Here is a 24,171-nt window from a genome sequence, read left to right on the forward strand (position 1 = left end):
ACACCTCTCATTTGCCTTCTCATCTATTTAAGGCATTTGTATCTTCTCTCTTTAGTATTATTTCACTTGTATTTTGGAGTGGAATAAAATATTGGTTGTGTCCGAGGAGTAGGCAAAATTAGCCGAACCTCGTAAATTCTGGTGTTCCCTTTATTGTTGCTTTGTTGTCTTATTTATTATTTGGTGGTTGTCATAAATTTTGGTATAGTAGTTGTGACTTATTCACACTCTATACATTTGGCTTCCGCAACAATTGGTATCAGAGCCAAGGTACTGTCTAAGTATGCTCTGTGGTTGCAGCATAGTCTGATCTTCCACATCAGAAAAGATTTATCTTGGTAATTGTGTCAAGGTTCTGTCTGAGTATGCTCTGTAGTTGCAACTTAGTCTGATCTTCTACATTAGAAAGGAAATAATATTGATTTGTGTCGTCAACTATTAAATAATATTTGTGTCAAATATGGGAGATAATAAACAAGAAGAATCTACATCAAGTGTCAACAATACGTCATCATTGGCATCTTCGCTTATGACAAGAATTGTGTCAAATGCGAAATTTGCGGTAGAAATTTTTGATGGGTCCGGGCATTTTGGGATGTGGCAAGGCGAGGTTCTAGATGTCCTTTTTCAACAAGGGCTAGATCTGGCCATTGAAGAAAAGAAACCAGATGTTATTGGAGAAGAAGATTGGAAGATTCTCAATCGTGTTGCTTGTGGTACCATTCGATCCTACCTTGCTAGAGAGCAGAAATATCCATACACAAAGGAAACTTCTGCAAGTAGATTATGGAAAGCACTGGAGGATAAATTTTTGAAGAAAAACTGTCAAAATAAATTGTACATGAAGAAGAGATTGTTTCACTTCACCTATGTTCCTGGTACCACGATGAATGAACATATCACCAGTTTCAATAAGTTGGTTACAGATTTGCAAAATATGGATACAACTTATGATGATGGTGACTTGGCCTTGATGTTGTTGGCGTCACTTCCTGATGAGTATGAGCACCTTGAAACTATTCTACTCCATGGAAATGACGAAGTTTCTCTCAGAGAAGTTTGTTCGGCTTTGTACAGCTATGAACAAAGAAAGCGAGAAAAACAGAAGGGCGGAGAAGGATAAGCACTATTTGTGAGGGGTCGTCCTCAAAATCAAACGAGGACAAAGAAGGGAAGATCCAAGTCAAGATCCAGACCCAGCAAAGATGAATGTGCCTTTTGTCGAGAAAAAGGGCACTGGAAGAAAGACTGTCCGAAGTTGAAGAATAAGGCCAAATATAATAATGGAAAGGCAATTATGGATTCAAATGTAGCTGATTGTGATGATTCAGACTTCTCATTAGTTACAACAGAGTCATTAACATCATCAGACATATGGTTGATGGACTCGGCTTGTAGCCATCATATGTGTCCCAACAGGGACTGGTTTGTGGAATTTCAAGAAGGAGAATATGGAGTCATCCACACAGCGGATAACAGCCCTCTTACCTCATATGGCATTGGTTCAATACAATTAAGGAACCATGATGGAATGATCAGAACATTGACAGATGTTCGATATGTACCGGATTTGAAGAAGAATCTCATCTCTGTGGGAGCCCTGGAATCAAAAGGGTTCAAAATTATTGCAGAAAATGGAGTGATGAGAGTATGCTCTGGTGCACTAGTGGTAATGAAGGCTAATCGGAAGAATAATAATATGTACCGCTATCGTGGCAGTACAGTTATTGGGACAGCGACAGTGACATCCAGTGACGACAAAGAGGCAGAAGCAACCAAGCTATGGCACATGCGCTTGGGACATGCTGGAGGAAAATCCTTGAAAACTCTATCAGATCAAGGATTGTTAAAAGGAGTAAAGGCTTGCAACTTGGATTTTTGTGAGCATTGTGTCAAAGGGAAACAGACAAGGGTTAAATTTGGTACAGCGATCCATAATACTAAAGGCATTTTGGATTATGTACACTCTTATGTTTGGGGTCCTTCCAAAACACCTTCATTGGGTGGGAAGCACTATTTTGTAACCTTTGTTGATGATTTTTCCCGAAGAGTATGGGTGTATACAATGAAGAGCAAAGATGAAGTGTTGGGAATTTTTCTCAAATGGAAGACGATGGTGGAAAATTAGACAGGCATAAGGATCAAGTGTATTCGCACAGACAATGGAGGTGAATACAAAAATGATCATTTCAATAAGGTATGTGAAAATGATGGCATCGTCCGACACTTCACTGTTAGACATACACCACAACAAAATGGAGTGGCAGAACGTATGAACCGGACCTTGCTGGAGAAGGTACGGTGTTTGTTGTCCAATGTTGGCTTGGGCAAAGAATTTTGGGCTGAGGCAATTACATATGCATGCCACCTCATTAATCGCTTATCATCTGCTGCTATTAATGGCAAGACACCATTTGAAAAATGGTATGGAAAACCTGTTGTAGATTATAACTCTTTGCACGTGTTTGGCTCAACTGCATATTATCATGTGACGGAGTCAAAATTGGATCCAAGGGCAAAGAAGGCTATTTTTATGGGAATTACTTCTGGAGTCAAAGGATATCGCTTATGGTGTCCTATGACAAAGAAAGTAATATTCAGCAGGGATGTTACCTTTGATGAATCTGCTATGGTAAATAAGGTAACAGAAGATACCAAACAAAATAAAGGTGCTTCTAAGCAGGTGGAGTTTGAGGGAAAATTTATTTTTCCTACACAAGAAGCAGAGGAGGAAACAAATGAAGATTATCCTCTAGAAGGAGAGCCAGTAGAGGAGATTCCAACTCAGGAACCTCAATAACAACTTGAATCAATAGCAACCAGCAGGCCAAAAAGAACAATAACGAAACCTGTTCGTCTCATAGAGACGGTTGCTTGTGCAACCTCAATTGTAGCTGATGATGTTCCTACTACTTATAAAGACGTTGTCCAAAGTTCAGAAGAAGATAAGTGGAGGATTGCCATGAATGATGAAATACAGTCCCTTCATCAGAATAATACATGGAGATTGGCCAATCTCCCGAAGGGAAAGAAAGCAATTGGGTGCAAATGGGTATTTGCAAAGAAGGAAGGATTTCCTAACCAAGTAGATGTTCGCTACAAAGCAAGATTGGTGGCCAAAGGATATGCTCAAAAGGAGGGAATTGATTACAATGAAGTGTTTTCTCCAGTTGTAAAACATTCCTCCATTAGAATTATGTTGGCTTTAGTAGCACAATTGGATTTGGAACTAGTTCAGATGGATGTAAAAACTGCGTTTTTACATGGAAACTTGGAGGAGGAAATCTACATGACTCAGCCAGAAGGATTCAAAGTTGCTGGAAAAGAAAATATGGTGTGCAAACTTGAAAAATCGTTGTACGGATTGAAACAATCTTCTAGACAATGGTACAAGCGATTTGACGAGTTTATGTTGCGGCAAGGGTACAAGAGAAGCAAATACGATCATTGTGTGTATTTGCACAAGCTTAAAGATGGTTCATTTGTATATCTTCTCCTATATGTTGATGATATGTTGATAGCTTCCAAAAATTTGGAAGAAATTGATAAGTTGAAGATTCAACTGAAGAAGGAGTTCGAGATGAAGGATTTGGGTGAGGCAAAGAAAATTCTTGGCATGGAGATAATTAGAGATAGACGTTCAAAGAAACTCTGTTTATCTCAAAAGGAATATTTGAAGAGAGTACTTCAATGTTTTGGCATAGATGACAAGGCTAAGCCAGTTAGTACTCCACTTGCTTCCCATTTTAAGCTAAGTACTACTATGTCGCCAATGGATGAAGTTGAACGAAAGTATATGTCAAAGGTACCATACGCAAATGCTGTTGGTAGCTTGATGTATGCAATGGTTTGCACAAGGCCTGACATTTCACAAGCTGTTGGAGTTATTAGCAGATATATGCACAATCCAGGGAAGGAGCATTGGCAAGCTGTGAAGTGGATTCTACGGTATATTCATAATACTGTAGATGTCGGGTTAGTTTTTTAGCAGGAAGACAATCAGTCTGTAGTTGGATATTGTGACTCAGATTTTGCGGGTGATCTGGACAAACGAAGATCAACTACTGGTTATGTGTTTACTTTTGCAAAGGCACCAGTTAGTTGGAAGTCTACTTTGCAGTCAACAGTTGCTTTGTCTACAACAGAGGCAGAGTACATGGATATTACAGAGGCTGTGAAAGAGACAATTTGGCTTCAAGGATTGCTAAAGGAGCTTGGTGTTGAACAAAAAGGTATCACAATTTTTGTGATAGTCAAAGTGCTATTCAATTAGCGAAGAACCAAGTTTATCATGCAAGGACGAAGCACATTGATGTTCGATATCATTTTGTACGAGAAATCATAGAAGAAGGTGGAGTCACAGTGAAGAAAATTCATACTACGAAGAATCCTGCTGATATGCTGACAAAGGTGGTGACTGCGATCAAGTTTCAACATTGTTTGGATTTGATCAACATTGTTGAACACTGAAGATTGAAGATGAAGACACAACCAAAATTTGTTATTGAGAGAAAATTGAAGATGTGGAATTTTGCCAAGGTGGAGATTTGTTGAATTTGACAAAATATTTGTCCCACATCGGTGGGAAAACAAAAGTTGGGGGGATTTTCCCCCTATAAAAGAAGGCTTAATGTTTAGGTTTTAAATACACCTCTCATTTGTCTTCTCATCTGTTTAAGGCATTTGTATCTTCTCTCTTTATTATTATTTCACTTGTATTTTTGGAGTGGAATAAAATATTGGTTGTGTCCGAGGAGTAGGCAAAATTAGCCGAACCTCGTAAATTCTGGTGTTCCCTTTATTGTTGCTTTATTGTCTTATTTATTATTTGGTGGCTGTCATAAATTTTGGTATAGTAGTTGTGACTTATTCACACTCTATACATTTGGCTTCCGCAACAGAAGGAAAGAATCACCAACAGAAATGTGACATGAATACTCCAACTAGTGAGACACAAGACACAACGAGAGTCGGATCCGGGATTTGAAGTTTGTGAATTCTAGTCGAACCAATAACTCATTTAGTTACTGGGTTCGCAATTAAATATTTATATATATATTTAATGGATTTTCTAATACAAAAATATGGTCTAAGCAAAAGCTACGGTTCTTCCGAACCCGTAAGAAATACACTACCTCCGCCCCTGGACACAACTCAGATCTTTGGAGAAGAGATCTTTCACAATCAAAGTCGAGGTAAAACAACTGCTTCTATTAAAGAAATCAAGATCTCTTCCAATTTTGATTATCCACATTCATCAAAATTAAATGCAATAACTATGTTGAAGTCAAAGCTACCACCTATTTGACAAAATGCCAAGGGAACTCTGCAAATGCTCAATCTAACTCAGAGCTTGAGCTACCTTCCCCATCAGTCAAGCCCTCGTATGCAATCCAACTCCAATCCAGTAATATTGCGGCAACTGCAGTACCAAGGATTGAACTAAGTCCAACAAAAAGAACTACAAAACAATGCACCCGACAGTGATATTCAAGCGAAAAGACTGTATGGTTAAGCTGTCTTACAGATGTTGATTCACAGTGATTGGGAAATTTGCATCCCCAATGCCTAGAATGGAAGTGATTAGAGGGAGTTTTAATGCGCAAGCACAACTCAGTGAAAAAAAGCAAAAATCACTCACTACAACTCTACTCATCTTTATATTTATATAAAGAATGAAGTAGACTACAACTGTATGGTTCAAACAGAACATGTGGGTAAAAGGCAGACTCATGAGGCTTTCCACTTGGACCACTAACTTTACCCCTGAAGAGAAGACACCAATTATCCTAGTGTGGATGGTAGCACCAGAATTGAAGTGGCACTGTTACTATATAGAAGCACTCAATTAAATCCCTTCCCCTGTTGGAAATGCTTTATCTTTAGATGTAGCAACTTTCAATAAAACTAGAGAAAGTGTGGCTAAGGTCAAAGTAGACCTTAGCCAAGAGAGACCTAGATTTGTATAGGTAGGATTTGATGAAGATAAATACGGTGATAGTTACAAGCAAGAACTCCAATTTGAGAATATTCCTAGCTATTGCCAATACTATAAGCATCAAGGCCATTCGTTTCACTCATGTCCTGTATGACTTCGAGACGAGGAGATCCAAAGGAAAAAGGATGAAGGAGATCCAGCACCTTCAGGAATCAAGGCTCCTACCAGGAAAGGAAGTCCTCCAAAAATTGGAAATAATAGAGGTGAGAACACTGGCAAAGAAGATATCAATAAAAGAAGGTAGCAGCAACAGCTAATGAGGTCAGTAAGGCTGTGACATCAACTAAACAAATCTATGTTGCAAGAACCATAGCTGAGCCCAATTTCCTGAATCAGGAAAAGTCAAAATCAAAAGACGACTTAGGTGAACTACCTAAATATATTGATGTATGCCAAGAAGCTAGCACAAGTGATCAGGACCAAAACACTCAAACCAATGAACCTGAGATTGTTGATGTATAAATCCAGAGAACGCAGAGAATAGAAAAGAGCAAAATGGGCAGAAAGGAGAAACTGAGAAGGATTCTAGAGAGAGAATATAAGAGGAATAGAGGACATTGTGCATAATAGAGATGTAGGGGAAGGGACTAGAGCTGATTCACTGCCTCCCTCACTTAATCAACCTGCAGAAGAGGATCCACTCTCTGAAGTTCCTCTTACAGAAGCATGCTTGCGCCCCCCCTCCCCAGAAAGTATCTTCCTGAATCATGGAACAAGCCACTTCTAGAGGCAAAGATAAGCAAAACGTTACCCTTACAGGATCTGAAAAAACCCAGGGAAATAAATCAGGCTCCAAAAATAAGCCTAGCAAGAAGAAAAGATAAGCTATGAAAAATAAACAACAAAATGTTGGTAGAGATAATCTTCAATTAGTTGTTGTTGCAGTCCAAGTTGAACCTACTCAGGTAGACAAATTCTTGATAACTCAGAATATTCAATCCAGACACATATCAAAGAATAGCTATACCAACAAAAAAGATGTCCATGACTTGGAGCTGTATGAAATTAAGGTGAAGCAAGCACCCAGTGAGAACACTAATAGGGTCCTACTAAGTGAAATTTGTTGCGGCCAAACGCACATGCAAGTATACGCGGTCGTCAAGTAATAAAGTTACTAAAAGTCGGATGTCGATCCCACGAGGACTTGTGATTAACTATTAACTAAATTAGACTATCCTAATTATCTAAACAAGAATTAAACCTAGAAGTATGTGATTCTAAACTAATTAAATAAAAATATATAAATAATAAACTTTGAACAGAGAAAGAATAGATTTTTATGATATCAATGTAATGAAAACGATCTAGGGTTATGGGCTATCTAACAATCCTATTGTATTCTTTAATTGAATTGACTGACTAATTTATCTAGCTTATTGGTTAACAGGGTTAATATTGCTCATAAGAATTTGTTGAGTTCTTACTCGTCTATTCAAGCTAACCTAACGCCTATATGTCTATGAAGTTAGAATCAACAAGAACGCATTCATAATTCCTGTAAATCAACCAAGCAAGACAATTAGGTATATGTCTATCCTAACCGCGAATTCGTTCCCTGATGTCCAGGTTCAAGAACTTGCTCTGCTCAAACCTATATGCAATCTAGAATTCTCACTTTCGAGTTCAATTGTAGATTCGTAGATAATATTAAATTGGTGATCAAGCAATCAAATAATTAAGCGCAGGATTGAATAAATAAACCAATATGATAAACTAAGAAATCAAAATCAATATTCGAATAGCAATAGTCATGAAAGAACCACAACTCTAGAACGTAAAGTTTTAGCTCCACATAGACATGGTTGCCAAACAACAAATCATACAAAGAAACATAAAAATTACAAAGTTTGGTACAAGAAAAGATGAAACCCAGCCTCCACGACGGCTCCGTGCTCTCCCTAAGTCTAAGATGTGTCAAAAGTCCCAAAAATAGCGTTTTTACATGTATTTATACCAAGTAGGGTCGGGCCCAGACGAAAACACCTTCTCCCCTGTGAAATAGGACTCTATATCTGTAAAATTTGTACAGGCGCGCCGCACCCTACGCCGCGCTAGTGGAGATTATCAGCAGCCTTGCATTTTCTTTTCAGGCCAGCTTTTACACTGTTGCGTCGCACCCTGCGACGTCCCATGCGCCGCGATAGTGAGAATTTGCGAAAACGCAAAACACAAAAGTTGTAGCCCTTTCAAATAGCTTTCCAACGATATATTGTGGAGCCCAAACGGAGTTCTAAGCGAAAGTTATGTACATTTTACTAGACAATGCGTCGTATGCCCGCTCGATTCTCCGCTTCGTTCTTAACTATCATCCGTTGATCCCCGAACACGATCCCAACTTGATTCCTTGGGCTTTTAATCAGACTTCAAAGCTCCAAATCACTTGAATTCATTCCATAATATCTACATAGCTCGGAGTCACTCCTACAAGGCATAAAACACATATTTAGTGTAAAACACTAGCGATTAAAGCTCAAACTCAATTCAAGTGCACTAAATTAGAGTATAGTAAGCGACTAAAATACGTAATTATAGCCTATCATCAACACCCCACACTTAAACCATTGCTCGTCCTCGAGCAATCAAACTACATTTTATATAGATACGACCTCTTTAAACAATTCTCCTAACTCATCACACCAAGAATATTTAAAATAGACTAAGCACAAGAGTACATCAAGATTTGACTCACAAGTACCACGCATTATTCGCAACTCACCCACTTACTCTAACATAGAAGTCACTGAAATTACCTTTCCTTCATGAATCAAATTCCCTCACACAACAAAAGAGAGTAGTTCCACAAAATAAAATTTAAGAACACTTAGGAACTCATGATAGAAAGAATTCACTCACTCTCAGAAATAACCTTCATATGTCACAAGATATGCACCATAGGCTTGCCCGTAGTGTATTACTCTACTAATCGAACTCATTCAGTCTAGGATCAAGTAGGACTTTATTCGGCTGTAATGTAGGCTGCGGGTCGGGTAGGATACATTTAGATATAACAGTGACTACACCTCCCTAAGTACTTTAATACATACACTTTAATATTTAAAAACCCACACTTATGTCAAACCATAACTCCATTTTCACATCAATGTATATTAACTCCATATTTCTTTAAGAACAATTACATCAAAAGTCACCACTATCAAAGAATATTTTTCATAACAATACAACTATTTTTTTTCTTTTCTTTTTCTCTTTTCAAGTGGCTCTTGCTTTTTTCAAAACACTGCACCTTTCTCCTTATTCCATTAGTTCCACTCAAAAGCCAAACCGACCACCCCACACTTTAACTTTTACAAAGTTCATAGCAATTCAAGTACTCATGAGAGGTGAAAAGGTTCAAATAGATGGTTAATTCAAACAAATGGGTAAGGCTTGTAATGCGGTTGCCAAAGAAACATGATTACAGGCTCAAAGGGGTTAGCTATGATATATAACAATTAGGCGGGTAATATATATATATATATGGCTCAACAAAGAAATGCCTATATCACTTCCAAGACTGAACAAAAGTACTATTTCGCTTTGCAAACACACGGGGCAAGTTCTAGACATCAAATACAATGCACAAAATAACACACAACCCTCACACACACATGGCACACAACTCACTCAGGATTGGACTCATCAAGACACTCTAGTCAGAGAAGTTAAGCAAAGTTAAGATTATACAATTTAAAGTACTTATACAAGAGTCAAAAACTGAGCCTAAGCGTCACAACTAAAGTACTCACTATTCTCAAGGCACAACAAAGTCAAGAGATATTGCTTCAATTCAAAACATAGCACAAAGTTTCCTACTTCTAACAAAATAAAAACTAACTACACCCAGTTCAAACAAAACCGTTGAAAAAGAACCGTGGCACAAAGAAAAATCAAGGGGGAATTACTACACTATCTACAAAGAAAATATTTTTGTCCTTTTTCTTTAGACTTAAATCCCTCAAGAAAATTGTCTAGGAGATCCATCGTCGGGAAAAGTCCAATTTTTTCGTTTTTCTAAAAAAAAATATTCAATTAAACTAACACAACTAAAATAGCATAGAAAGTCACTCAAACAATCTCCCCACCCCACACTTAAAATTGTGCAATGTTCTTAATGCACACTATAATTAATAAGAGAGTAAAAGAGACTCCCTGGTAGGCCAAAGGTCGAAGAATTAGCAGTTCATGGGATACTCAGACTTCTCCCAAGTTTGATCCTTTGTATGGGTACCTCACACTCAGTTTCAACCACCTGCTCTCTTTTGCACTCACCTATTGGATTTTCTTCTTATGCTTATAATCCTACAAAATCAAAACAAACACTACAAAAATAATATAATAAAAAAAAAAGTAAAGCTGGGTTGTCTCCCAACAAGCATCTGATTTTAATGTCGCGGCACGTCGTGAATCACGTTTTGCCTCCACCTCGAACTTATGAATTGCGCCCCCAACATGGTATCAAGCTTTCTGTTATGCTCCTGAGGCGGTGAGACAAATTTAATTGGGTCAAACAACCTATATCGTATTCTACACTTCTTGGCCTTCAAATGAGGTATGTAATTATGTCTCTCTGGCACGACGAATACAAGAATGTAACCACCCCGTTCCTCATCCATTAGCTCCTCCAAAAGCTCAGATGACTCGATTTTCATGTCATCATCCAAACACAATGTTGAAAAATATATGGAATAAGGACCAATGCACCCTAACTCTAGAATTGTATTACTTTTTATATCCTCATATTTACATGCACTAGACTCTTCAAATATAACATTATCTACTTCCACACATAACTCTAGTGTGTTTTCCTCAACGTGGGCATCATCAATAAAAGTATGGTCGAATGATTGACTCTCCACTTTTAGCTCCTCAATTTGGTGTATAAGCTCCTTTTTCAGTTTCACACAACTCAGAACTAAGTTGTTGGGCGTTAGACGCATCAACCTTTGCAATCAATTGGGCTCCCAAGTCGTGAATAGCAGTGCCAAATTTTTCGATCTCTTGTCCTAGTTTATCTCTTCCTTCTAATAGGGCTTGTATCCCATCTGTAATTTTCTCACTTTGAGCCTCATATATTTCTAATATTTCAGCTTGTTCCACCAGCCAAGTTTGACTCAAAATCTCCTCTTTTCAAAATTTTCCTCTTGCTGGTACTCGCTCTCTTCGTTCAATTCTTCCATATTAGCCTTCATTCTTGTGATTGATGCCCTCATTCTTTTCATATCTTTTTTGAGTTCATCTTGTTGCTTTGCTACTTGCCTCAGAATATCCCTAATATATGCATCATGTTCCATATTATGCACTTCGTTGCCCTTATCAAACTCACAAATATCATTACAAAGATCATAATAAGGGCTCAGAGAAGGATGAAAAGAATTAGGACAACCATCCCAGTGGCCATATTGACCACCACCCATATTATAAATATTCCACTTAAAGGATTGAAATTGTGCGCACAACTCACTCACGGGAACATTTTTACAATTTTTCCACCAGTGAGGTCCTCCATAATACGGACAAGGATCATCAAAATAAAAATAACCATCATTCGAATAATTTTCATTCTAAGATGCCTTGTTAAAATAAATAAAAAATATTAACTAAACCAAAACAAAAAAAATGAATAGATAAAAAAAATTAAATGTCTAATCTAGAAAAAGTTAATTTCTAAGTCCCCGAAAACAGCGCCAAAACCTTGTTGCGGCTAAACGCACACGCAAGTCTACGCGGTCGTCAAGTAATAAAGTGACTAAAAGTCGGATGTCGATCCCACGAGGACTTGCGATTAACTATTAACTAATTAGACTATCCTAATTATATAAACAAGAATTAAACCTAGAAATATTTGATTCTGAACTAATTAAATAAAAAATATAAATAATAAACTTTGAACAGAGAGAATAGATTTTTATGATATCAATGTGATGAAAACGATCTAGGGTTATGGGCTATCTAACAATCCTATTGTATTCTTTAATTGAATTGACTGACTAATTTATCTAGCTTATTGGTTAACAGGGTTAGTATTGCTCATAAGAATTTGTCGAGTTCTTATTCGCATATTTAAGCTAACCTAACGCATATATGTCTATGGAGTTATCAACAAGAACGCATTCATAATTCCTGGAAATCAATCAAGCAAGACAATTAGGTATATGTCTATCCTAACCGCGAATTCGTTCCCCGCTGCCCAGGTTCAAGAACTTGCTCTGCTCAAACCTATATGCAATCTAGAATTCCCACTTTTGAGTTCAATTCTAGATTCGTAGATAGTATTTAATTGGTGATCAAGCAATCAAATAATTAAGCGCAGGATTGAATAAATAAACCAATATGATAAACTAAGAAATCAAATCAATATTCGAATAGCAATAGTCATGAAAGAACCAAAACCCTAGAACGTGAAGTTTTAGCTCCACATAGACATGGTAGCCAAACAATAAATCATACAAAGAAACATAAAAATTACTAAGTTCGGTAGAATAAAAGATGAAACCCGGCCTTCACGGCGGCTCTGTGCTCTCCCTAGGTCTAAGATATGTCAAAAGTCCCAAAAATAACGTTTTTACATGTATTTATACCAAGTAGGGTCTGGCCTAGATGAAAACACCTTCTCCCATGTGAAATATGACTCTGGCTCTATAAAATTTGTATAGGCGTGTCGCACCCTGCGGCGCGCTAGTGGAGATTATTAGCAGCCTTGCATTTTCTTGTCAGGCCAGCTTTTACACTGCTACGCCGCACCCTGCGGCGTCCCATGCACTGCGGTCGTGAGAATTTGTGAAAATGCAAAACATAAAAGTTGTAGCTCTTTCCAACAATATATCATAGAACCCAAACGGAGTTTTGAGCGAAAACTTATGTACATTTTACTAGACAATGCGTCGTATGCCTGCTCGATTCTCCGTTTTGTTCTTAACTATCATCCGTTGAACCCCGAACACGATCCCAGCTTGATTCCTTGGGGTTTTACTCAGACTTCAAAGCTCCAAATCATTTGAATCCATTCCATAATGTCTAAATAGCTCGTAATCACTCCTACAAGGCATAAAATACATATTTAGTGCAAAACACGAGCGATTAAAGCTCAAACTCAATTAAAGTGCATTAAATTAGAGTGTGATAAGCGACTAAAATACATAATGATAGCCTATCATCGAAATTCTTACCCAATAACCTCAGGATAAGGTAAGGACAAACGTTTCTAACGTTCAAAAGAAGCAGAATAGGGGGAAAGCAATCTAACATTAAAAAATGCCCTAGCTATCGATGCTACATATGATTCTGGGACTGCAGAGTGTAGTAGTCATCTTGAAGGCTAAGACAAAGATGAGTACAAATCAGTGAAAATAGAGGATGAAATGGGGTATGATACTGAAGGAGATGATGAATTCAGAGAAGATACAGACAAAAAAGAACGAGATCACCAGCTCATCCTAGCTTCTGGATCCAATCAAAATTTTGATTATCAAAATAAGCTCAAAGTGACAGATTCTCGAGGCTTATCTCCAAGAGGAAGATATATGAACATGCAAGATGTTGTTGTGAACCAGTATAACTCAAATGATGTGTATGGGCCAGTTATTTGGACAGAGGCTGTTGGGCCAGGGGCTAAATTGCGAAGAGGCCCAAGAATCAGAAATCCCAACAAGAGATTTGTCTGGGATTCGGGTTAAGGAAGTATGTGACGAAGTGAGTAAAAGGGGCCGTCATCTAGGTTTGGAGGATTAGGCAAATGTTACGTGAAAAGCTCTGTACTTCTCATCTCTTTCTGTCCAAGCTTCTCATCTCCTTCTTCCATGGTGTATTTCTAGCTTCTCATCCCTTATGTTATCCTGCAGCTATCCTTTTTACTATTTCATTGCAAATTCCAGCTGATTGTAATTCAATTTAGTGAATCAATATAGCCAGTTGGTTTGGTCGATATTTGGTTTATTACACTGGTGCTTTCATCCAGAGGTCTTCAATGAAAGACCAAATATTTCTAACTACTGATGATTCAATTAAGGTCGTGAAGGATTCGTAGTCAAAGGATATCGCTGAAATTCGTTCATTGTTACATGAGTTTGTTGAAAACCTTGCAATGAGTAAGCCTACTCCATTGGAATTCCGACGACTTAGCGGCGAGGATCCAGAGTTATGGATTTCTCAGGCTGAACGCTACTTTGAATTCTATGCATATCAGAAAATAACAAATTATTACGCATGTCTATTTATCTCGAAGGTGAGGCATTGGATTGGTTCCGATGGCTTCTCCGGAACAAGCAATTGAAGGGAACACTTTGTCGCAAAGGTGCGAATTCTTTTTCGTAAGCAGCATCTCTAATCGCTGGAAGGTCACATGGCTACAATCAAGGAATATTCTACTGAAATTGAAGCCCAGGTGTTCGATAATATGCTACATAGATGTTGTTGTTCTAAGGTCTTTGCTACCGAGCGATCAGATATTGAAGTCCTTACTGATACAATGAAATCTGCTTTAAAGAATACAAAATCAGAGGAGGTCCAGGTGTTTGATGAAGGCTCTCAGGGAAATGGCAACACGCACCAGTCTCACTCTAAGACCTTGAAAACCAAGGTTACTACTGAGGTTCTAGTTAATCAGATCGGTATTTCTTCAAACTCTATTCCTTCTTGTTTAACTCGTTACAATTGTAATGTGACTAAACTACTAGAATCTAAAAATAAAGAGGAGAAAAATACAAAGGATAATGTAGCGGTATTAGAAATTTCTCCTCTAACGGATATAACTAGTTATCAAATTCCTTTCGCTAGACAAGGATATGTCATGTCGAATGCTATTAGAAAATTTTCTGGGATAACATTTCCATTTGCTAGTGCTAATCAAAATATATTGTTCCATTACCACGATGTTAACCTACACAAATACAATTGGGTTGATACTGGACAGGAGAGGAGATTTCATGGTTTATTGTCTGTAACATATGAACCTACTATGGCGGAGAATATACAGGGATTACTCCGTACATTTGCTGAAAGTTACTCCAAGCAGTCCCCAAATATTCAGGCCCATAAAGCTGTTAGACTGTCGCTTGCGATGTGTGGTCTAGTTTATAAGACAAAGTCTACTCCGCCAAATTTTCATTTGTTCTTAGTTTTGGTTTTTTCACCACATTTGTTGGCGCTGAAAGATATTATTCAGTCATGGTTGTGGATGATTTCAAGAAGATTATTAGGATATTAGAGTGTCATGTTGATTCCATATCCAATGATCTATGCTTTTTGAATCAATTCCCATTGGATCCTGGTGTGAATTTGTTCATGGTAACCCCCAACGGACGCCCCCTGGTTGTTCGATTGCAACCTAGGACATCTATACACACTCTCTTACTTGTGAAGCTTTATACATTCCGGACTTTTTGGGTATTATCCTACATTCGTCGCACTATTGGCATAATTCACAAAGACATTAATGATCATAATCTTTTGGTGGATTTCCATGCTCCTCTGGTTAATTTATGTGACTGGGACATGCTAAAGCTTTGGTTGAAAGACAACTAAATATTTCTCACATATGCTCTCAGTATTATAGAGCGACAGAGATTATATTTGGAGCAACAAAGTACACTACTGTGATTGGCATTTGGTCTGCTAGTAGTGTCCTTGTGGGAATGAATGTTAATGAAGAGATGGTTAAGCTTTGGCCTCTTATGGACTTAGCAATCTTGGATTACTGTGCTTTGTCTATGTTGAGTGAAGAGCAAATTTTCTTTGACCGGAGGAGTTGCTGCTGTGGTGGAATTGAGAATAATATGCCTAGCTGCAACCAAAATGTCCTTTTTCCTAACTTTTCTATTTCACCTTGTAGAAATATTAAGTTTCATCATGCAAAAATAACTGATTGTTATTTACTAGTTCAAGCTCAACAGCCTGTGATGAATCTTTTTGTATGGGATCCAGGAATACGTTCCAAGTACATATCTCTAAGAAACTATACAGTGAACATTGCGGCGGTACTATTGTTGGGATCTACTGGCGAGTTTTACTTCATTAGATATGCTAACTCTATGACTCAAGTATGGGATCTTGTACGGAAATTGGGTATTCATTCATCCCGTTTGCTAACTAGTTTTGCATTAGCAGTTGCTAGATGTGGTGCCGATGACTTCATTATTTTTATACTACAATCTATTTTAGATCCTAGTAACAGAATTATTGAGTTCAATGCCCGATTCCTCATTGTGTTATTTTGCTGCACTACATACTTGTAGCTTGACTATGATGGAAAATGTATTTTTTTAGATGATATAAAAGTTGATTTGATGAAAATAGCTTCAATTGTTGTTGCTGATGTTGTTCATAGAACAATGATAATTGAAGGTAAAGGCACTTTTATCTTGGTTGGTCCTAACATTAGACTTGGAAAGTTTACAACTACTTGAATGCTTATGTGTTATCTTGCCTATTTTGGTGGCTGTACAAGCATTGCAGAGTACAGTAGGGACCAACAAATTATTGAGTCAAATCTAGTGCTTGAACTAATTAGCAATGCAAAAACATTACAAACGGACAATTCAAGTTGTTGTATATTTCTGGAGACTCGGGTTGGCAAGTCTAGAAGAGTATCTAGTGCAGAAATGGGAGCGTTCCTCCTTGAAAGATCTCAAGAATTATTATGTTTAATTCTTGAACAGAAGCATCAATGTTTCTATCTTCTCTATGCAGTACCCGCGGAGATGAAGAAAAAGTGTAGGTTGGGGGATCCTGAATCATTTGACTACCTCAATCAGTCTTATCGCTATGAATCAGTAAGTGTTACTGGTGCTCATGGCTCCCTTGGTGTACAAAGAAGGTAATGGAAATTGTTGCACTTAGATTGAAGGAAATTTTTTTTAGATTTGTGGCTTATGTTCTTCCTCTTGGTAATTTAGAATTGGCAAAGGGCACTGGAATTGATTCATCAAATCTAAGGTTGAAAGACATTGGTCAGCTCTTGACGCATGTTCGAGTCGTGACAGATTCACTAACATAATGTTAGTGTGGCTCTATTTGAACCTTGAGGACAAGGTTCTTTTTGAGAGCGGGAGTATTGTTGTAAACCAGGATAACTCAAATGATATGTATGGGCTAGTTATTTGGACAGAGGCTGTTGGGCCAGTGGCTAAATTGTGAAGAGGCCCAAGAATCAGAAAGCCCAACAAGAGATTTATCTGGGATCCGGGTTAAGGAAGTATGCGACGAAGTGAGTAAAAGGGGCCATCGTCTGGGTTTGGAGGATTAGGCAAATGTTACGTGAAAGCTCTGTACTTCTCATCTCTTTCTGTCCAAGCTTCTCATCTCCTTCTTCCATGGTGTATTTCTAACTTCGCATCCCTTCTGTTATCCTGCAGTTATCCTTTTTACTATTTCATTGCAAATTCCAGTTGATTGTAATTCAATTTAGTGAATCAATATAGCCAGTTGGTTTGGTCGATATTTGGTTTATTATAGATACCAAGAACAATATTGCTTCTAATACTAGAAGCAAATCAAGAATTAAAACCCATTCATCTTTAATTATGATAAGTACACTCATATAAAATAGGCATTAGATCCTCAGGTGCAATAGAGAGAATGAAAGTACTTAAGCAGTCACACAAATTGTCCTTTATAGATGTCCTGGAACCTTTCTTGGATAGCTCATAGATTAACAACTACAATTACAGTTATCTATGAATTATGCATTTAGCAATCCAAATGACAAAATATGAATATTTTGGGACCATGAGTTTACATGTTGTATAGTAGAACAACAAATTACATGTCAGCTAAAACATGTTGAGATGGAAACTATCCTCTATATTACTGTGGTGTATGCCAAGTGTAGAAATCATCTAAGAAGACCCATGCAGGATAGACACAGACAACAATCGGCCAACGTTACTGCACCTTGGTATATAATTGGGGATTTTAATGTTATCACCTCTGTGGAAGAAAAGATAGGAGGGGTTCCATACAAAATTCAAAAAAGCATTAAATTCATCAGTGTGATAGACGAATGTGGACTGATAGATTTGGGGTATCATGAGCCTTTACATGGTCAAATTAAAGAGGTTCAACTGTTATTGTGTATAAAAGACTAGACAGGGGATGGTTAATGATGCAGGGGTATCAGTAGCTCCAATTACCACAGTCACACACCTAGCAGCCACATAGCCAGATCATTATCCATTGTTAATGGAACTAAATGTCAGTAATGTAGATGGCCCTAAGTACTTCAAGTTTTTGGACATATGGGTAGAAAATAAATCCTTTAAATCCACAGACCACAGTAAACGAAGCATGGGATACTTAAGTCACGGGAAATCCTATGTAAATCTTTTACCAAAAAATGAATAAGGTTTGCAATATATTGGGCATATTGTCTAAAAGAGAATATGGAGATATCTTTTAAATGTCAAAGAGTGTGAAGATAAAGTTAGAAGTGCAGAAGAAACCTGGATAAACACCAACAATAAAATTGATAGATCTATCATAAATGAACTTACTACGGAGTACACCAGGTTCCTCAAATTGGAAAAAGATATTCTAAAGCAGAAGACCAAACTGCAATGATTTTGTTAGAAATGCAGAATTAAAGCTCCAATTGAGCAACAACTGTTAGGGTTCATAATGACCTTAGAGAGAATCGGGAGGTATTATTTTGAAGAAGTCAATATATTTTTCACAAATGAGACAATGCCCATACTATATATGACCCGGTAGTGGACCAAATTGACCAAGCTCCTAACTATTCAAAAATGAAAGCACAAATACAAATTGGGCCAAGCCCAGTTACAAGATATAACCCAACTAACAAAACTAGCCCACATCAGCATTACACTTAGTTATCCGAACACCCTCTTCAAGTTGGAGTGTGATAAAATACCCAACTTGGACAAATGTAAATGATGGGCAGCACCAGGCAGACTTTTGTTGAATACATCAGCCATTTGAGTGGAACTGGAAGTATGGAGCAGGGTAACCAAACCATCAGCCAGCTTGGTGTGAATAAAGTAATAATTCACCTCAATATGCTTGGTCCTTTTATGGAACACATGGTTCTTAACAATGTGAACTACAACCTGATTATCACAATAAACAGAAATAGAAGAGAGATCAGTAATGCCCAAATCAGCCAAAAGTGTAGCTAAGCATGTAATATCTACCATAGCCTTGCTCAAAGACCTATATTCAACTTCATATGAAGAAAGAGAGACAAATGGTTGCTTCTTAGATTTCCAACAAACCAAACTGCCACCTAACAGGATGTAGAAACTAGTCACTGATCTTCTGCTATCAGGAAAAAATTCCCAATCACTATCACAATTAACCTGAACAGAAAAATCTAAGGAGTTATTAAGAAAAATATAAAGATCAGAAGTACTATTCAAATACCTCAGGAGGTGGTGGGCAGATTTCATACGAGGAACACAAGGTTTCTGCATAAATTGGCTAAGGTATTGCACAACAAATCAGTCACAGTTAAGACAATGTTATCCACATACACAACTATAATAACCAAAGAATCACCTGAACCCCTAGTGAATAGAGAATAGTCATTGAAAGAATGATGGTACCCTCTACACTATAATGTTTGAGAGTGTTTAGCATACCATTGCCTGGATGCTTGCCTCAAACCATAAAGAGACTTCTGCAATTTGCGCACTAAAGGGACAGAAGAAAGTGGGGAAGAAACAGACAAACCAGGAGAGAGCCTCGTATATACTTCCTCATCCAAGTCACCATGCAATAAAGTATTATTAACATCCAATTGAAATAGGGGCCAGCCCTTCTTTACTGCCACAACAACAAGAGTTTTGACAGTAGATATTTTTACAATTGGGGAAATTTTTTCTAAAAATCAATACCTGCAACTTGGGTATCATCCCGAACCACTAGCCTAGCCTTATACCTTTCAATGCTACCATCAGCTCTATATTTAATCTTGTAGACCTATTTGCAGACTATAGGCTTCTTCCCAAGAGGCAAAGGGACAACCTCCTAGGTGTTGTTTAGCCTCTAAGGCCTCAAATTCAGTTCTCATGGCAGCCTGCCATTCTGGAATAGATGTTGCCTAAAAATAAGTTGAAGGCTCAAAAACAGGCAACTGAGTAGAAATAGGAGGTGGAGGATCAGAGGCGGAGTCAGCTGAGGTGGAGCTACTGATATAACTTTGAAGTTAGGCAAGCTATTTGTGTTCCCTAGTGGACCTTCTCAAAGGAGGAGAAGGGGATGATGAAATAGGAGAAGGAGATGATGAAGATTGAGGTGCACAAGAGGAGGAAGAAGGAGTGAAAACAGAAGGAACAGAAAGAGTGGAAGCAGGAGAGAGAGAAGGAAAAGAATAAGGAATAGGGCTTACACCAAAGGAGGGAGCAGGAACAGGGTGAGAGGCAGGAGGCAAGTCATCTAAACAAGTAGAGAAATGGAAAGGACACATACTAGAAAAGACAATAGGTTTTGAGAAAAAGGGAAAATGTGTTCATGAAATACAACATCCCTGGAAACAAAATAGGAATGAGACTCCAAATTGTACAACTTGTAGCCTTTCTGGGCAAAAGGGTACCCCACAAACACACATGATACAGCCCTGGGTTGGAATTTATCTCTATGAAGTTTAGGCACAGTAGTATAACAGATGCAGCAAAGGCTCTAAGATGTGAGTAGGAAGGAGGCTTACCATAAAGAAGTTCAAAGGGCTTTTGTGAGACAAAAGGGGAGAAGGAAACCGGTTGATCAAATAGGTGGCTGTCAAGACACAATCACTCCAGAATCTAATGGGAAGATGGGACTGAAAAAGTAAAGCCCTAGCAGTATCAAGCAAGTGTCTATGCTTCCTCTCTACCACCCCATTTTGTTGAGGGGTATGAGGGCAAGAGGTTTGATGCACAATTCCCTTGCAGAGAAATATTGAGAACCATAAAGACTAGACCCCAATTCCAATATATTGTCAGTTCTTACATTCTGTACTTTAATGTGAAAATGAGTCTCTACCATGGCAATAAAGGCTTTTAACATATCAAAAGCATTGATTTTGGACCCTAGAAGATAGGTCTAAGTAGCTCTGACCAAACATCGATCGGGCTCGGCCCGTAGAGATGTCACCTAGGCCTGAAGGTCCGCACATTGAGCCTCGACTCCCCGGCTCACCTCAAGATCCTCTTCCTTGTATCTCAACGCCCCTTCAAGGACGCTACACTTTCCGATGACCCTTACTAACTCCTCATCCTTCTGCTTCAGCTCGTCCCTGATGGCTTGAAAGTTGCCGCTCTCGCCAAATCGCCTACAGATCTCGCGGTGCTTATTGCGGTACTCATGATACTTTTTCTCCATCTTCTCAAAAATGTTCTTACGCCTCTCCGCTCGACGGGCACTCTCAATCTCCAAAATGATGGTCTAGAAAGAAAACTTAAAAGAAGGAAATCAGTCAAAAAACAAAAAGTGAAAAGCACGGAAATTAGAGGACGGAAAACTTACCCTAAGGGCGAGGTTGGCTATGACAGATGAGAGAGAAACATCATTCAACGTCTTTAGGGTCCTGCCCTCCACATCATAACAAAGGGGACCCAAGGATGGTACAAGTATACCCCTTCAACCTCACTTCCACCCGAGTGAATCCTTCACTCAACATTCGCACCTCCTCGGGGTCAATGTCGGAGCCAGTTTCGTAACCGCCTTCGCCAATGCCTTTTCCTCTCTCCTCGGTCAACGAGGTAACACCATCCATTCTCAAGGATAACGGCTTGTTTCTCAGCACGACTTCCATGCCTCGAACGATCCTCCAACCTCAACCGCAAGCTCGGGTAAAGGAATATCTTCCATAACCCCCGTAGACATCGGAGCTTCGGATGATAAATGGGCACCGCTCTCACGGGTAGAAATGGCTGACTCACAGTCACTCGTTGTAGAGTCTACTGCCTGAGGTGTAAAATCGTCGACATCCACCGATCTACTCTTTCATGGGTGCAAGCTTTCCCCGCTCGATGACGAGTTATCCACTAAATGCAGCATAGGAAAAGCCAATGTCCCTGATGCTGAGGCCGCCGATGGCAGAGTTAGTCGCGCCGAAGTCCGAGGTCGAACGGGGGAAGATGATTGGGCAGGCTTGGATGCGGTTATAGATGGGACGGATTCCGTTGTAGTGGACACCTAATGAAACGCAGGAATATGAGCCTTAACCTTCCTCAAACCTCCCCACGCTGATACAAAGAAAAGAGGAAAAAGGTTGGGAAGCTTGGGCCCAAATGTATTGCGAAAGGCCGACCATTCGCGGATCCCCGCTGTATAAGGAAGAACTCGGCTAACCCACTCATGAATATCTTCTACCAAAGGAGGGGGTTCAGCCTCTGCTGCACAGAAAGAGAAAATAAGATACCGCATAACCAAAGTCGAACAACGCAAAATGCAATAGAAAAAGGTGATTACATGCGCAGTTCCAAATCTCAGGAAACCCATTCGCATTTGCCACCACGTCCTCGATTTTGACGTATAATTAGCTGAGCCAAAACTGGCGGTTGGCCTTGTTGTTCATTTTTACCATAGGCATTTGTTACCTCAGTAGCGAAGATGTAACATCATCCCCCTATGAAAATTGGGAGCGAAGAGATGCATCAAGTGACGGAGGGTCACCTCGACCCTGGCTAATTCCACGAAATTTGAGATCATACGAATGAGCTTGTAGATATAGGGGAAAGTTGAGCCAAGCAAACTCGGTAATAGCGGAAAAACTCTTCGGCTAGGGGGAGGATAGGAAAAGAATAGCCCGCGAAGAAGGGGTATGAGTAGAAGGCGCAGTACCCAGGGCGGTCTATTTGCACTACGTCGTGCCCCGCCGGGATAAGGTCTACATGGGCAAAAATTTCATATAGCCCTAAACTCTGGCTGCCTCCTTCATCAATGACTCCGAAACTTCGAGGTCATCTTCGGGCAACTTGGAGAAGTTCCCTACGGAGAATTATCTCCTCCATCGTAGGAAAACTGTTATCTTCAGCAAACATGGCCATCACATCATCATGGGGAGGCATGCGAACTGCCAAGGGAACTGGATCCGGTAATCCCTCTGAAGTAGTTGGGTTAACCATTCTTGTTGTGATATGGAGAAGATTCAATCGCAAAGAAAGTATAAGCGGTGAAAATTAACAGAACTGGTGAAAACAGGGATGCAAGAATGAAGGTAATAGTAGGAACACTGAAAGAAGAAAGATATATAGATTCGAATGCTTGAAAACACAAAGGATCAAATAGAGGGTTTTCTATCCCTATTTATAAAAAATACAAGCACCTTAATCGAGAATACAAACCATCACTGCACGAATATCGAAATGGCAAAGGCACGGGTAATGATGTAACGCATCAGGAAAATGTGTAATAATGGCGCATGATGATATGACGTCATTCTGAACTGACATAATGGTAAATTATGGCTCATAAAGCACCACGTTGTCACCTCTCCATGAGCATTAGTACTCGACCTACCCACCTAAATCTCTCAACAACGACTACCGAAGTTCGCTCATCGAGGTCGTCTGAGAGACAACCTCGATAAGCGGATGGACTAATTATATGGGTCAAAATCTGGCTTGAGGATATTCAGAGAGAAGTGGTCTTACTAGAAGTAATTTGGTCGAGGTCGACCAATGACTAATGGAACTCACTGTCGAGTAGTCCATCGTGGCCGAGGTCAAGTGTCAGAAGGAGCAGTAACGGCTAGTTTTGTAATAGAATCTTTAGAAGAATATTCCATTGAATATTCTCTGTATTTGTACTTTTAGGATTAATTGGTGATATGTCCCATATAAATAAAAGAGGGATACGGTGAAAGGCAGATAATATTCTCTGATAAGAACTCTCTTGAAAAGCAGACTCTCTAGATAAATAAAAACATCAATCTTTCTAAGGAGATTCGCTTTGTCTATTATTCTATACTGTTCCATCATATCCCAGAAAGTTTCCAATATTCTCATAGTTATTTGTCATTCATCATTATTAGAAGGGAGAATCATCCACCTCATTCAGATATTGGGTGAATCATTTTCCTTATTTACATTTAGTGCTATTTATTGTTATTTAATGCTTGATATTCCTCTCCCACTAATGACTTTGAAACATTAAATACACGCTACTTCAATTCTGTTCCAACACTGCTCCATATCATCCACACAGGCTGATTATAGATCGGAAGTTATTATCTTTAA

The 24,171-nt window shown here is 38.8% G+C and overlaps 1 protein-coding gene across 1 annotated transcript; it reads left to right on the forward strand.

The window, feature by feature from the left end:
* The first annotated feature begins 13,682 nt into the window (after positions 1-13,682).
* Positions 13,683-17,426, forward strand: LOC107778013 (uncharacterized). The gene is made up of 3 exons (XM_016598189.2): positions 13,683-14,604; positions 16,682-16,808; positions 16,888-17,426. The coding sequence occupies exons 1-3, from the start codon at positions 14,337-14,339 to the stop codon at positions 16,910-16,912; spliced, it is 420 nt and encodes a 139-aa protein (XP_016453675.1). The 5' UTR covers positions 13,683-14,336; the 3' UTR covers positions 16,913-17,426.
* The last annotated feature ends 6,745 nt before the right edge of the window (positions 17,427-24,171 follow it).

Source organism: Nicotiana tabacum, chromosome 8 (genome assembly GCF_000715075.1).
Source record: "Nicotiana tabacum cultivar K326 chromosome 8, ASM71507v2, whole genome shotgun sequence".
NCBI classification, from domain to species: Eukaryota; Viridiplantae; Streptophyta; class Magnoliopsida; order Solanales; family Solanaceae; genus Nicotiana; species Nicotiana tabacum.

Bases quoted from the DNA above. Each gene is read 5' to 3' on its own strand.
- LOC107778013 (XM_016598189.2), top strand. From the start codon at position 14,337: ATGGCTACAATCAAGGAATATTCTACTGAAATTGAAGCCCAGGTGTTC. The intron at 14,605-16,681 runs GTATTTCTTCAA...TTCTCTATGCAG, and splicing joins GGTTCTAGTTAATCAGATCG to TACCCGCGGAGATGAAGAAA. The intron at 16,809-16,887 runs GTAATGGAAATT...TTGGTAATTTAG, and splicing joins TCCCTTGGTGTACAAAGAAG to AATTGGCAAAGGGCACTGGA.